A 15486-nucleotide genomic window follows, 5' to 3' on the forward strand; every position below is an offset into this window, starting at 1 on the left:
ACATTAATAGATAATCTTAATATTTTATGTTGGTTGCCAGGGGCACACAAAACCTAAATTACAAGTCTGATTCAGTTTCAAGAACAACTTGTACTTTCAAGGCGGGTGCATACTCTGAAGTTAATTTACACATCACTGCACCTATTGCAGAACAGAAACAAGCAGAACTTACGTACATGCTATGGTTGTGTGGAACTACTGGATAAAAACGGATCTCAGTCACCCAGAAGCATTCTTGTCTCCGCTCCTAGATGTTGGCCTTGCCGAGCAATCCTGACTGGAAAATGTGCAACACACAGCCTTGACCATGGATGAATGCAGAGAGTGGGTTCCAGCCTCCACAATAATGTGGGGAACTGCCTTGTACCCTAAAGCCATTCAACAGAGTTAGTTACCTGCAGTGCATTGCCCATTAGCTGTCTGACTAAGGCTTATCAGGTCAAGGTACCTCTGACTCCTCAATGTGCCTGGCATCTGGTGAAGATGGGTTGTCCCACCGACAACTGGGGCAGTCTGCCTGCCAGTGACTCGTGCTAGTTCTAGCACTAGCCTTTGTGCCCATGGCCGTCCTCTCTGTTCCTCCAGGAGTGGACCCTACTGTTCTTAAGTTAGTCCCAAAGGAAAATCTTCACTATCTTCTTTCTGTCATAATGGAAAGGTCAGAGCCCTATGGAGCTGTCCTGTAAGCTGCTCACATGCAGGCTCCTTGCTGTGTCTCTGATAACAGCGTGGAGTAATGTAATAACATTTATGCATCCAGCAACCTTTGTCCTTCCAGAACGTTTCAGCCATATCACTGCAGGCATTGTTTTTTATGCCTTACTTAGCCCGAGGAATACCTAATAAGCCCATCCTCCCTTACTGACCAGAGATACTATCTTTGATCTTCCTCCTAACCAGAGATACCATGCTTGAGCGTCTTCCTGATGAGAGATGCATGTTACATCTTCTTTCTGACCAGAGACCTATGTTTGAGCTTTCTCTTGGGCTCACGAACAGCGTTGCCTTTGCTGCAGTGTCAGTCTCCAATAATAATACGTGCTACCACACATGCATATATGTCCTACACTCGGACAGAGTTTTTGATGGGGCAATCCAACAGATATATAAGTTAATAGTGCTCAAAGTCCTGCTTTTTTGTGAAAAGTGTATGTACTCTGCAGTGAAGTCAAATGTTTCACAAAACATTTGCACACTTCCTAATGTATCCCCCCTGATCTAGCTCATGTTTAAGACCAGCCCACTTTGATTGTTTCTTCAACACTAATCTGTTCAGCATGGCACCCCTTTTAATGTGCCTTCCCATAGTGCAAATAAATCTGTGTTATGTGCGACCTGGGGTGATCCTCTTTAAGAGCACTGCACCTGAATAGCTTGATTAGCATGGGGGGTAAATAATTGTTGATGGAATACCATCTTCAAAGCCCTGGAGGCTACTTAGGGAAGAGTTTGCGATGAATTAAAATTGTGACAGAGAGGAAAAAAGGGCCGCTCTCCACACGTTAGCATGTTGTTTTCAAGTTGTAAGATTTATAGATCCTATTGACCAAAGTGTGGGTACTTGGGAAGCAGGACTGTTGAAATCAGGCATGGAATATCAGGAATGTTGGTGCTGTGTCTGATTTAAGATCTTCTCTTTCTGACAGAAACTCTGTAAAATCCATTACTAGCCCAACATCTCACAGGTGGCATAAAGACAGCTGGCCAGAATTTTTGTAGGAACATCTTAACCTCTCACCCTCCCCTACCTTTGTAAGGTACTCCTCCAGCAGGGCACATATTCTTGTGAACTGTCCCACACAGACCTTCGGAACAAGAAGTGCCCCTGCAAGTAGGAACATTCCTAGTGCAATTTTCTAGAAAGTATGTTGCATTTTTGTTGGGGAATAGGGATGCATTTCTTCACTCTGCCAGATGGTCGATGTACAATCTGGAATGCACAAGAGGAATGTGTTTCCTGAAGCAATAGAGTGAAAGAAAGGAGCAAGGGAGTGCCAGGTTTGGAAAGATTCTTCAACCGTGAGTGTTCTCATGGAATTCTCTGAATTACAATTGCTCACTTTGTGGACAATTTATTTTCTTCAACTTACTCTTCTCTGTCCTTTCATGAGCACCTTGCAAGGAGGCTTGGCATGTGGGGGAGGGGGCCTTTGCATTTTGTTGCTTGTGGCAGGTGCTTCCCCTAAGTCCTGAAATCAGGATGCAGCTTGTAGGGTGAAACATTGCTGCTCTATGCTTTGTTCTGCATTTTGCGCTTCTGTTTGTCACAAAATGAAAAAAAAAAAATGTCTGAAGGGAAATGGACAAATTTTCCTCCCACAGAACAACTTCATCAACCTGAGTTTCCTGCGCCTGTTCCGAGCGGCAAGGCTCATCAAGCTCCTGCGCCAGGGCTACACGATCCGTATTCTGCTATGGACCTTTGTCCAGTCGTTCAAGGTGAGCGCTGGTGGGCTTGATGGGTACTGAATGCTATAGGCAGAGACGTGGGACATGGTGGTGTTCTCTATTCGATTTTTATGCAGTTGACCTGGTAGAGTAGAGGGAGAATAGAGGGGCTGGCTCAGTGGGGTGAGAGAACAAAGGATAAGTGTGAATTCCTGAGGATGGGGCGAATTTCTTGTTTTCTTTCTTTTCTAATTATTTCCTGCAGTGAATAATTTCATGGGGTACTTTTCGTTGGTGGTTAATACTGAACGTCGAAATGTACCTCGGGCAGACCCTTTCCAATCTGGTGAGAATCTGACAGGACTCTAATGCAAGGTTGACACTTAAGAGCAGAATGACTATCTCTAGGAAGACCTTTTGATTGCTGAGCGCTCACATCCAAACTGATCTCAAAGTCCCAGCGATGGCCACAGAATGCTATTATACCGAGTATACATACATATCTAGTACTCCCAACCCATGCCAACAGACAGAGTCCAATCTAGCCACAAAGGAGATATCTATGTGGACATATCTAACTGCTACCTGATTCCACACAGACCAATAGGTCCTGAGCATTCTCACCCTATGAACTTCTAACCGAGTCACAAAAGGCCTCATAACACTATCCAAGCCCACAGACACGAGCCCTGAGCACTCCCAGCTCGGAAAAGGTCTATAAACACTGTCATCCCATGTAGATACAAAGGGTCTCTGAGGACTCTCATCCCATGCAGACACAAAGAGTATATGAGGACGGCCTTGCCATGAAGAGACAAAACCCTCTGTGAGGACTATCTTGCCGTGCAGAGACAAAAGATTGATGTGGACTCTCAACTCATGCAGACACAAAGGCTTCATGAGAGCTCCCGTGCTACAGAAATACCCAAGGCACATGAGGGCTGTCATGCCTGCAGACACAGAGTCTCTGGCGGCTCTGATCCCACACAAACACAATGAGCCTCTGAGGACTGTTTTTGATGCCCACACCAGTGGTTTCTGAGGACTCTTATCCTTTGACGATACGAAGGATGTCTGAGGACTGATATCCCATGCAGGCACAGAATGTCTATGAGGACTCTGATACCATGCAGACATAAACGTTTCACATAGGCTCTCATTCCAGGAAGACACAAGGGTTACCAGATGGCTGTCATCCCATACTAACACAGTGGTACTCTGAGGACTCTCACCCATGTAGTCACAAAGGGTCCATCATGACACTCATACCAGGCAGACAAAAAGAATCCATGAGGGTTCTCATTGTGTGCAGACTCAAAAAGTCTCAGAGTTTCTGATCACTGCAATCCAACTTGAGCCCAGTATGCCATTGTACACTGTTCCATCCCCCAGAGAAACTGAAGGGTGTGGATGAAGATATGTTCTAGTGCAGTGAATAATGATGTGTTCCATGTCAGTGAGTGGCATGTTTTCTTTGGGAAGCAATTTAAGACATATTTATGATACTGGGTCAAGGTTAACTCTGTGGAATCAGGTGTAGAGAGGTTTGAGAATATTAGGTGAAGATGTGTTTTTAGCTGCCAGTAAAGATGTGTCAGCAGCACAGCAGATGGAGTTGTCCTCAAGGCTGGTGAGGGCAGATATGTCGTGTGGTAGGGTGAAGATCTTTTCTGGGAGAGTGTGTGAAGATGTTTTTTGGTGCATTGGTTGAAGATTTATTGTGGTTCAATGTGTGACAATGAGTTCTGGGAAGGATGCAGTGGTTTCATTCCGCAGATGATGTGTTCTGGATCATTGTTGGTATTTGGTCCTGTCTTCAGTAACAATGAATGGGGATATTACTAAAGTGTTACTTGAGAGCAGCAGGTGAACAGGTGACAATAGGGCGTGGTATCTTATGGACGCTTTGGCACACACTTGCACTCAGCATTAACTGTGCTCCTTTGTCTTTTTTCCAGGCACTGCCTTATGTTTGTCTCCTCATTGCGATGCTCTTCTTCATCTACGCAATCATAGGAATGCAGGTAATCAAAGGGGTGTCGGGCAGGAGTGAAAATGAGACATCCTAAAACAAGTACATCCAAGAGGGAGATCGTAACAAATGAAAGAGAAAAAGAAATGGAGAGGAATTAGACAGTGAGAGACAGAAGTAATTGGCCTCAGTCTTCAGACAGGTGACTGGTGTTTTGGGAGTGGACAATCCTACTTCACAGAGGCACTGTCCTCTTAAGTGTGCTGTCCAAGATATGCCACCATACATTAGCGAAACACAATCTTCACTATGGCTTGTCTACGTTGGACCCTTATTTCTGAAAGGCAAAAGCATCATTCTGGTATATCTGAGGTTGTTCATGCCTCAGAAAGACACAGAATTTAGAGTTATGTATATGAGGTTGGCTGACGAACATGAAGTACATGTTCACATGGGTGTATCTGAGGTGGGTTTGCATACCTCAGAGGCACAGGCCACAGACTGGTGTATCTGAGTTGGACTTTATATGTGTGAGGCACATTTCTAACTAGTGTTTGTGAGGTGGACACCATACCTCAGAGAAGCTTTAGTCTGCTATATCTGAGGGGGGTATATCTGAGATGTCTTTATACCTGAGAGGAACAGGCTTCTAATGGTGTTATGCATTAAGCTGTCCATGCTGAGAGGCACATACTTCAGACCATGTATTTAAGGTGACCCATTATGCCTTAGAGAGGAACAGGCTTCAGGTGGGTGTATCTGCGGTGGCCTGTAGAATCTGAGAGGCACAGAGTCTGATGAGGTGCTCCTCATCTTGCCTTAGAGAGCTAAAGGCTTTAAACTTGTGTATCCGAGGTGGACCCTCATACGTGTGATCACTAGGCATCAGACTGGTGTGTATGAATTAAGTGGCACTCTTACCTGAAAGGCACACTCCTCAGATGGGTGCGTCTGAAGTAAGCCCTTCATATTTGAGAAGCAAAGGCCGTAAGTGGTTATTTCTGAGGTGGGCCCTATTAATTCAGAGGCACAGACCCTCAGAGTGGCATATCAGAGGTTGGCCTGACCCATCAGAAAATCCCTTAGCATGCACTGGAATCCAGACAGTCCTTGATTTATTTTTGTCTGCTGTAGCGCTGAGCCACACTCTAGTACACTGTAACACTAGTTTGCTTTCCTTTGCAGGTATTTGGAAACATTGCACTAGATGATGACACGTCCATCAACCGTCACAATAACTTCCGGACCTTCTTGCAAGCGCTGATGCTTCTCTTCAGGTAAGAGAAAACCTAAAGGTGCTGTACACTGGTGTCCCAGGTATACCCATCTTTATTAACAAATTCATATTGGGAGGTATAACAGGTGGAGGAATTATATTTTACAATGAACGGGTCTCAATTTATGTCCTAGCACTGTGACTTTAGTAAGCAAAAGTGGTTACATACCATAGCATTAAGTGAAGTGGAAGAACTCAGAGATTCATTCTGGAAAGTTGTTACTATTATTTTTCTTTAGAGTAGGAGCAAATTCTTTTGCTGCACAAGCAAAGTTACAATCCAAATAAGTGCAGAATCCAGTGATTTGGGAAGCAAATGTGTAGACCTAAGTGATGTTTTTATAGTGCAAACCTCGCAAGAGAGAAAATGGACCAATGCACATAAGTGGAATGTGGGATACAGAAGCTGATTTTGAGCTGTGTGGTAACCAATGGGATCTAGATTTCGACATGATCATTGTGATGGAGTAACCCGTCTGCCAAGTTCTAAATCAGGCCCGAAGTCTGGATGTGGGAACGATTCAAGATTATGAACAATAATGAAGGAGAGAAGATGGCGGCTCACCTTCTTGGGCCAATAACCAGTGGTAGATCCATATCGTGGGTTGGCCAGATGCTTCTTGGCAAAGTGGGTCTAGCATTCATTTTTGAATTGCTTAATATATGTCCTTGAAAAAACGAGCATCAGAATGCATCAAGTAATGTAGAACTTTGACATGCTCTGCTTCAGAGAAAAGCCTGGAGATACCAAAATAAGGGGAAGAGGACATGGAGAATAAAAATATTGTTTGACAAAAAAAATTGAATGGTACATGTAGGTTTCAGGGAAGGGTTACTTTCAACATAGGGTGCAGGTTAAATTTAGGGGTAGAATAAGGGAATGAATGAAGGATAAGAATAAGGTACGGCAAGGGTGAATTAGGTATTAAGTTAAGGTCAAAGAAAAAGGAAAGAAGATGTCACATAGGGCTAAGCGGTATGACCCTAGTAGTGAAAGGGTTAACCTTACGTGCAAAATGATTAAGTTGAGGGAAATGGCAGTATGAGAGGTCTCCCTGTTAAATAAAGAAAAACAGAATTCTAGATTTACCTTAGATTTCACTAAAAGAGCCTCGAGAATATTGATAAAACAATCACTCGTGATTAATCACATATATAGTTTTTTCCATAAAAAAATCACAAGGAACCATGCAGAAATGCACTAGAGTTTTGCAGGTTGGTGTTTTAAGACAGTGAGTATTGAGTTTCTGTTTCAGGTTGTGGCCCTGAAAAACTTTCAATTTCAAACATCTCTCAAGCATATCCTATTTGTAGATGAACCATGAAGGAATGTACGAAATCCCCCCTTTGCCAAATTAGGGCGCCCTATGCGTCCAGTGGCCCAATGTAGGGATCATAGCCTCTGTGAATAGGATGAAATCCATATGTTTGAATGATGTCTTTTTTGGATTGATTTCCCTTAGCAACTGGTTCTCTCTCCTCCACATACATAACAGGATCGCATGCACTGAAATCTTGTTGGCTAACAGTGGCACTCTGATACGCTGTGCCCCAGGGTTTGATGAGAGTCCACCCGCAGTGGGCTTCCATGACATGTATATGTGATGCCAGCTCTTGTTGTTTCCTCTATGCAGGAGCGCCACCGGGGAGGGCTGGCACGAGATCATGCTGTCCTGTCTCAGCAAACGACCCTGCGACCCCCGAGCCAAGCTAGACAAGAATGATTGTGGAAATGACTTCGCCTATTTTTATTTTGTCTCCTTCATCTTTCTGTGTTCGTTTCTGGTAAGTATGCAGGAAAACGCTGTTTGGGTGTGTTATATTACCTTTCGGCCCATTAAAGTTGCTCTGCAGGGCATTATTGTATATGCTGCTGTGTTAACTATGGTATATTACAAAACATTTTGTGGGGGTGCCAGTACTTTCAATGGGTCAGTACTGACGGGCTCTTGGTGCCGACATTGCTCATTTTGCCCAGTGTGTGTAGCAGGATCACTTCTCGTCAGAGGACAGTACTGCTACCCAGCACACAACTCAGTAGAGGGTTCAAAGTGTCCTCTCACGACCAATGAGTTCCCAGATCGAGGAGGCTCTCAACTGGTGTGCTGTAGCCTGCCAACACCACCTGCGCTCCAGCTCGATGAATGTCACCTTGACTCTCTGAAGCACATGATTTGTTCAAAGCACTTCTCATGCACACACACACTGTGAGTTCAGAAAGTCTCGAAGTCAAGAAAGAAAGCAATGAACTAAGATTTTGTTGACCACTGTGTAATCAGCCGTGTCCAACGTACCACCTTACCCGACACAGGAATGTAAATATAGGACTCATTAGCCAGTAATTGATTCTTCTGGAAGTTCTTACCCGGCACAGGAATGTCAGTATGGGACTCATTAGGCAGTCCTTGGTTCTTCTGGAAGTTCTTATCCGGCACAGGAGTGTAAGTATGGGACTCATTAGCCAGAACTTGATTCTTCTGGAAGTTCTTTCCCGGCACAGGAATGTAAGTATGGGACTCATTAGGCAGTCCTTGGTTCTTCTGGAAGTTCTTATCCGGCACAGGAGTGTAAGTATGGGACTCATTAGCCAGAACTTGATTCTTCTGGAAGTTCTTACCCGGCACAGGAATGTAAGTATGGGACTCATTAGCCAGTCCTTGGTTCTTCTGGAAGTTCTTATCCGGCACAGGAGTGTAAGAATGGGACTCATTAGCCAGAACTTGATTCTTCTGGAAGTTCTTACCCGGCACAGGAATGTAAGTATGGGGCTCATTAGCCAGTCCTTGGTTTTCTGGAAGTTCTTATCCGGCACAGGAGTGTAAGTATGGGGCACATTAGCCAGAACTTGATTCTTCTGGAAGTTCTAACCCGGAACAGGAATGTAAGTATGGGACTTATTAGTCAGAACTTGATTCTTCTGGAAGTTTTGCCCGGGTGCTTTTGTTGACTGGGTCTAAGGGCCTGATTCAGAGTTTGGTGGACGGCTTACTCTGTCACAAAAGTGACAGATATCCCGCCCGCCGTATCATGATTTCCAATGGGATCGTAATGCAGTGGACAGGATATCCATCATGTTTGCGACAGAGTAACCCCCTCTGCCAAACGCTAAATCAGGCCCGAAGTCTGAAAAGCCTGTAGAGTTGCTTTGCTGCTGTGACCTATGGAGATGGAGACTATACCCTCCTGTTGAGGAGCTGGACTACATTTGCTCGGAGTACCTGGCCTGATCGATGGGAGAACTTCAAATGGCCTAGCTGATGGGAAGGCTCGGATGGAGGCACCTCTGTGGACAAAGAGTGCTCAGGAGCTATGTGGTTGCCTTGGACTAGCTGCTATAGAGGAAACTCGACACAACAAGATCACCATATAGGTTGTGAAAGTGTTTTATCACCTGTCATCATTGCACGGGTGAGCCTGCACCATCACAAACCATCTGCCCCATAGGGTACCTGTATCTCTCTTTCTCCAGCCACAGAGGGAGCTGGATTATAGGTAATTACAGTGGTACTTCTAATAATATAACAAGGACAAATCATTTATGCAAATGGATAGTGGGTATTGTGTCATGCATCAATACACTTATTGAATATATGCACACACAATAGGCTTGTAGTGAGATTGTATCCATAGCAACTGCTGGGATGCAGTTCGGCACCTAAATAATGACAAATGTCTAATTTTGGGACTGACCTTTTGACACCAAGGCAACTCAAGTAAGAGGTAAATATACAGGACTTTCAGAGGTCTTAATTCTTTGAATGGTGCAGCTGAGGCAGTATTATTTATAACCCTTTCTTTATGCGGATATTGCAATTTTTCTTTTCATTTCCTAATTGTTCACCGTATTTCTTACTTCCTCAGTGCTTTCTTGTCAATGGATGGCTGTAATGACCCTCCTGTTGAACACTTCAAAAAGGAGGTCAGCTATTATCCTTCTTCATGTGCACCTCTCTCTCAAACTCTATACACTTCCTCTCGACAACCCGACTTTTGCTTCCTATGCGGAACCAATGGTGTCCTATTTTGTTCTTTCGTGTCAACCTTTGAACATTTAATATGCTGCGTTGTGCATTCCACTTAAGTGGACCAGCATTTGTGGTACACTACAAGCCGCCCATCGGTCCGCCACCATTTTCATGTGTACCCACGATAGAAGCCAAACCAGAAGGGCTCTATTGAATTCTGGTGGATGCTAGGTTTTGATTCCAGGTCCTCAGCACTATTCACAGTTTCTGCTGGGTCACTGTTCAGGAATAGTTGAAGAATCTGGCACTATTCCCTAACTAGAAAACTTCTTAATCCAGCAACACACTTGTAACCCAAGAGACCTTCAGGAGGTGGAAAAACATGGAAGCAGAATGCCTAGAGCTCAAGGCCTCGTATTGTGGACAACTCCAGACCCAATCCTGAGAACTCTGGGTAACCACAAGCAGTTCGGCAAACCTCGGAACAGGTTTACAAAGGTTTTGTGTCAGGTTTGCATTACTTTTATAATGCTGACTCGACCCAAAATCTTTTTCGAAATTTACAAACCAACGCATATGTGTTGGTTTGTAAGAAAAAGCAATGCAAAAAAGCACTAAGCGCAGCTTAGCGTTACTCTGCGTCAAAGGAGTTTTCCATGGGTGGTACATGGGAGTTCCGGTGCTACCACCCATGCTTTTTGATGCAAAACCCTATCTAATAACAATAGTAGGCAGGGTTTGTGCCAAAAATGAACTGCACTTAAAATAGACGTTAAAAGGAGATACGCTTTAATTCTTCTTTGTTTTCCGATTTTGCATGAGTGCTTACCCTTCCAATACAAAACCTATGCTAGACCCATGCAGACACCTTTGCACTGTGGCGCAGAGGTGTGTGATTAGTGCTCTGCAGCAAAATTCTTACCTCGGCGCTAGAGAGAGTGCAGGAGAGTGCCATATCTCTATATATATGGTGTTTTCCTCTTCTCTCCCTGTCATGCAACCCTGCGCAGCAACTTCGGGGGCTGCACAGCGTTACATCACAGGTACCTAAATCTGGGCTTCAGTATCTTAGACTTCCTTTCAATGAGCTCAGCACAAGCAGGAGACAAAACTGAAGAATACAAGAGGCAGTTTGCACCTGAATCCATTGCACCCACCCGTTCCATCTTTATTTCTCAGCACTCTCCGCACTCTGAAGTAACTGTAAAGTGGGGTGCAGCACCATGCAGAAAGTTAACATAAAAGGTAAGGTAATAGGCATATCCCTGCTTGTTCCGCAGCTGTGGTATTGAGGCAAATAAGGCAGAAGTACCCATAAGTTAATGTGCCTTGAGCTGTGTTATGAGAAAGCAGGCGCTCTAAAGCGGTGTTTGGCAAGCAAACCTTTATTACTTCTTTCTAGTCATACGTTCTTTAGTCTGCAACTTAGTAAATAGTTTTTTTTTACCTGACCTTGAAGTACTTGGCCCACAAGTACATGCTCCAGAGGTGACATAAAGAACCGAACATATGGTATACTGCCACTTTCACACTTTAACTTGTCTTACAATCACTCGGCCATAATCAGCGCCAGTGTTTATTTGAAGATTGTTCAAAACTCTAGAGTGCACTTTAGTACTTTGTCCAGCATACAGAAGGGATATTAGGAAAGTCAGAGTTAGTTTTTTGGCTCAAGTGGAATCAGCTGAGAAAGGGGAACATGTATTTGAGGCTCGTATTTGAATTCTGAAAAAATAGAGGGTAATTCAGAGGTTTGTGAAAGAAATAGAGTAATCCTTCTCAGGTCGAGCCTACTTGATTGCACAGCTTTCAGCTGTGAAAGAGATACTGTAGGATTACCAAGAACATAGAGCGAGACTTGCACCCTGCTCTTTGCTTACCATTGGTTGCCTTTACGGTCACTCTCATTAGCCTGCTTCTTATTCTTTGGCTTGCCTTGTCCATCCTGTGTCTTTCCTTCCCAGGAGCATTGACAGTTTACTTGTGTCCTTACACTGCTCATTTTTCAGGGAACTACTTTTATCTTTTGTTTGAAGCACTCCACAAGAGTACATATGTTTTCCAGCTCCCCCCCTATTGTGATGCTTTTCGCACTTCTGCGCTAGGTGAAGCTCTCTTATGCCCTTGTACTTCAGCAGCTTTATGTAGGTGTGTGCATGAATGGTGCGTACATCTACAAAATGGCGTGGGTGTCCGCGTCATAGGCTTTTTTTTATTCTTCTTTAGCCAAGATGTACAGCGTCACCAAAAACGATTGGGAAAGCCAGTAGGTCCCAAAGGTGATACATGTTGGCTTTCACAATGCATGTTTGAATTAACTTAAGTTATGCAGAAATCGAGGGACAAGTGGAAGGATTTCATTTCTTTCCTGTCCATCATAGAAAAGTACTAGATTTCTTATCACCTCCCTCATGAGAACATGTGAAGTCAGTTTCTTGGGGCTGAAGTCACATTCAAAATGAAACGAATTTTGATATAATTTACTATATAATTGTCTGTGTGTTGAAAAGATTTTATCAGTACAATTTATTACATCTTTTTGAAAAGTTTGTGTGATCAGTACCCCAGCCATTAATCAGCATCCCTGATCCCCAGCCTAACTTGAGGTGTCCCCAGACCATTTAGCTCTGGGGTAGCACCAGACTTCTGATAGCGAAGCATCAGCCGGCTCTGCTGTCCTAAACCTTTCACCTGGTGGTCCATCCTCCACAGAACTCCCAGGTTGCAGTGGCAGTCAACTCACATGTTGTAGAACAAGATGGCCGTCACTGGATTCCTATTTTTAGGTCCTCCATATGAGGCATGGTGATCCTGGGCAGGAAAATAAACAATGACTTTGACTCTCCGGGTGGCAGCTCCCAGCGCATTGGCTTTATTGTTTTTGTGCACACACACCTACTTTGAGAGTTTATATCAGTAAGCAAAAATCTTTTACTGATTTGCCCAAAAACACATGGTGCCCAAGCGTACAAACTGCGCTGCCTTCAGGGCAACCCCCGCAGATGTAATGCCACGGATGGTATAATGATCCACGCCCGACATGGCGGTGCTCTCTAATTAAGTCATGCAGTCATGCAAAAGCAGACCGGAGGCTCTATACTTGCTGACCTGTGGGGCAGGTGGGCCGCCTGCCAAAGTGCAAATGACCCCCTAGTCTTGGAAAAATCATTAAAGCAAGAGTAATCTGCACATGGCTGGAGCTATATGTTGCCGTAAAAGTCACTGTGGCTTGAATTTAACATTGGTCTTGGCTGCAGCTGACCTCCAGAAATAGAAGGGACCCCGCCACTGACGCACATCCTAACTCACACTTAACTCATGGCCTCCTAGCGGGCCACCCTGCCCCAGCCCTGCAGCAGAACGCAACCTGGTGATGGAGAGGCCATCTTCAGCTGGAACTGATGCCTGCCCCCTGGTTGCGTTGACACGTACTTCAGAAGATACATTTCACGAGCACCGCTCGGAAACCGCTGGAAACCACAGCTGTCACCACACTCACCCCTGTCTCGAGACACCCCGGGCATCGCTTCAATATTTATCACGCAGACTTGAGAGGGAGGTGCAGGACGGCTCTAGTGAACCAGCTGTGTCCCACCTGGACCTCATGGCAGAGGGAAGCCCTTTCCACAAACCATGTACTTCCTTTTCCCGGCTGGATCCACATGAGCCATAATCATGGCTCTGAGGTATTCCGCTGGCTCAGCATGGAACAGGATTGTGACCTCATCCGAGCCAGCTGAGACTCTGAGTCTTAAGGAGAACATACAACAAGAGTCTTGTCTGTACCAGACCGTTCTGTGCTTCTTCTGTACTAAGCATGACTCTTTCCGAATGCAGCAAGATCTTCTGCACTCATTCTGCATCCATTTGGACTCACTCTCCCATGACACAGTTAGAGAAACGCTATTGATCTAGGCCAGAGGTGCCTAAAAGAATGTATGTAAACGTTGTGCATTTAACACTGTGAGTCATTGGCGGGAATGTTCTTGCATTCTTGAGAACATACCTTTGTTTTCACTTGTAAAGCTTTTATTGCAGCACCTCGATCTTCAATTCACAATCATGCACCTACCTCAAATTGCATAAGTCAGCAGTGCAAACCTTTTTCTCCTCATCACTAGTAGAGTAAGGAATCCCGCAAGCGGCCTTCATGAAAAATTTTTTTGCTCAGCTGCATTAATTGCTGCAAAAGTCAGTTTACCTCTATTTTTGTGCAGCAATTTTTTAAACCATGCCCCTCAAATCTATAAAGACAGAATTAATGGTAAAAAGAGTTCTTAAAATCTTCAAACTGGGATGAGATGGCTGCCATCCACTAAAGGCAGGGGCAGTTCAGAGGAACGGTGCAGTGGAGAACAGGAGGAATTGAAACATTGGATCAACCATGCAACAGACAATATCGGAATTTGATTAAATAATTGTGTGCTATATGTTTTCTGCGTGGCTCGACCAAACTCTGTCTGCATGAATGGTACAGGGTGTTTGCATTCCTCTCATTATGGAGGTTCCTGTGAATGTACATGAACTGTGCTGTACGGCAAGACGGAGATGTACTGCAAGGTTTCCACTGTTGTTTTTTTATTTTTCAAGACAAAACTCCAAAGTGGGCTCACCTTCAATGGCCAGGGGGGCATTTTTTCGTTTTTCGCTGCCCCTTACCAGCAGGGTTTTCCTGGTGGTGATGGGCAGTAAAGCACAGCTATATACCTGCCCATCTTAACTGGGAGGACGGACATATAGCCACTGTATGAAGCTGACTCTGTATATACAATATCAGAATGAGATATAGGCCCTCATTACAACCCTGGCGGTCGGTGGAGAAATGGTGGTAATACCGCCAACAGGCCGGCGGCAAATAATTGTCATTACAAGCATGGCGGTGACCGCCATGCTAAACCGCCACTTCTCCACTCTGACCGCCAGGGTGGTAACGACCGCTGGGCTGGAGACTTTGGTCTCCAGACCAGCGGCTGTCACAACACCGCCGGCGGTATCATGACCCCGCGTGCCACCATGGATTTTGTGGGGTTCTGTACCGCCACGAAATCCATGGCGGTAGGCACCATCAGTGCCAGGGAATTCCTTCCCTGGCACTGATAGGGGTCCCCCCTCCCTCCCTCCTACCCCTCCCCAGAGTCCTCCCCCCACACCCAAGATCCCCCTACCACCCCCTAAAGGTGGCAGGACCCACCTCCCCACCCCCCCAACATCGAAACACACCCCCACCCTACACGCATACAGACAGTACCATTACACATACCAGCTCACATACCAACAAACCTACCAACACACACACAGTCATACACTCACACATACATACAGACATACACGCACACATACTCACAGACATACAAACAGACAGACATGCACACATTTTCAAACACACAACACCCCCCGCATGCATACACGCAATCACACACTCCCTCTACACACTCACACTCACACCCCCATGCACGCACACAACACACAACATCCCCCCACCCACCTCCCCTAACGGACGATCACCTTACCTGGTCCGGTGATCCTCCGGGAGCGAACGGGATCCATGGGGGCTGCTCCGCCACCAGCACCCCGTCACCAGAACACCGCCACACCGAATCATGGGTTGTGATTCGGTGGGCGGTGTTCTGATGACCTGGCAGTGGAGGTGGAGCAGCCTCCACTTCCCCGCCGACCGCCAGTATCGCTGCTGGCGGCTCTCCATCCGAAAAAGGACGGAGAGCTGCCAGCAGTCATAATACGCTGTGCGGAAAACCGCCTGCACTGGCAGTCTTCAGCACGGCAGTACCTCAGCGGTTTTCCAAAAAGACTGCTGAGGTTAAGATGAGGGTCATAGTGTGCACAGAGTCCAGGGGTTCCCCAAGAGGTTTGACAGAGGCAAAAAT

At 45.4% G+C, this 15486-nt stretch overlaps 1 protein-coding gene across 1 annotated transcript in view; it reads left to right on the forward strand.

The window, feature by feature from the left end:
- The window catches only part of CACNA1B (calcium voltage-gated channel subunit alpha1 B), an 856833-nt gene that overhangs the window by 718712 nt on the left and 122635 nt on the right, over positions 1 to 15486 (forward strand). The window contains exons 32-35 of the mRNA XM_069241492.1: positions 2323 to 2439; positions 4347 to 4412; positions 5546 to 5637; positions 7271 to 7421. Of these exons, the coding sequence (XP_069097593.1) occupies positions 2323 to 2439; positions 4347 to 4412; positions 5546 to 5637; positions 7271 to 7421 (426 nt within the window). The remainder of the gene's footprint in view (positions 1 to 2322; positions 2440 to 4346; positions 4413 to 5545; positions 5638 to 7270; positions 7422 to 15486) is intronic.

Source organism: Pleurodeles waltl, chromosome 6 (genome assembly GCF_031143425.1).
Source record: "Pleurodeles waltl isolate 20211129_DDA chromosome 6, aPleWal1.hap1.20221129, whole genome shotgun sequence".
NCBI lineage: Eukaryota > Metazoa > Chordata > Amphibia > Caudata > Salamandridae > Pleurodeles > Pleurodeles waltl.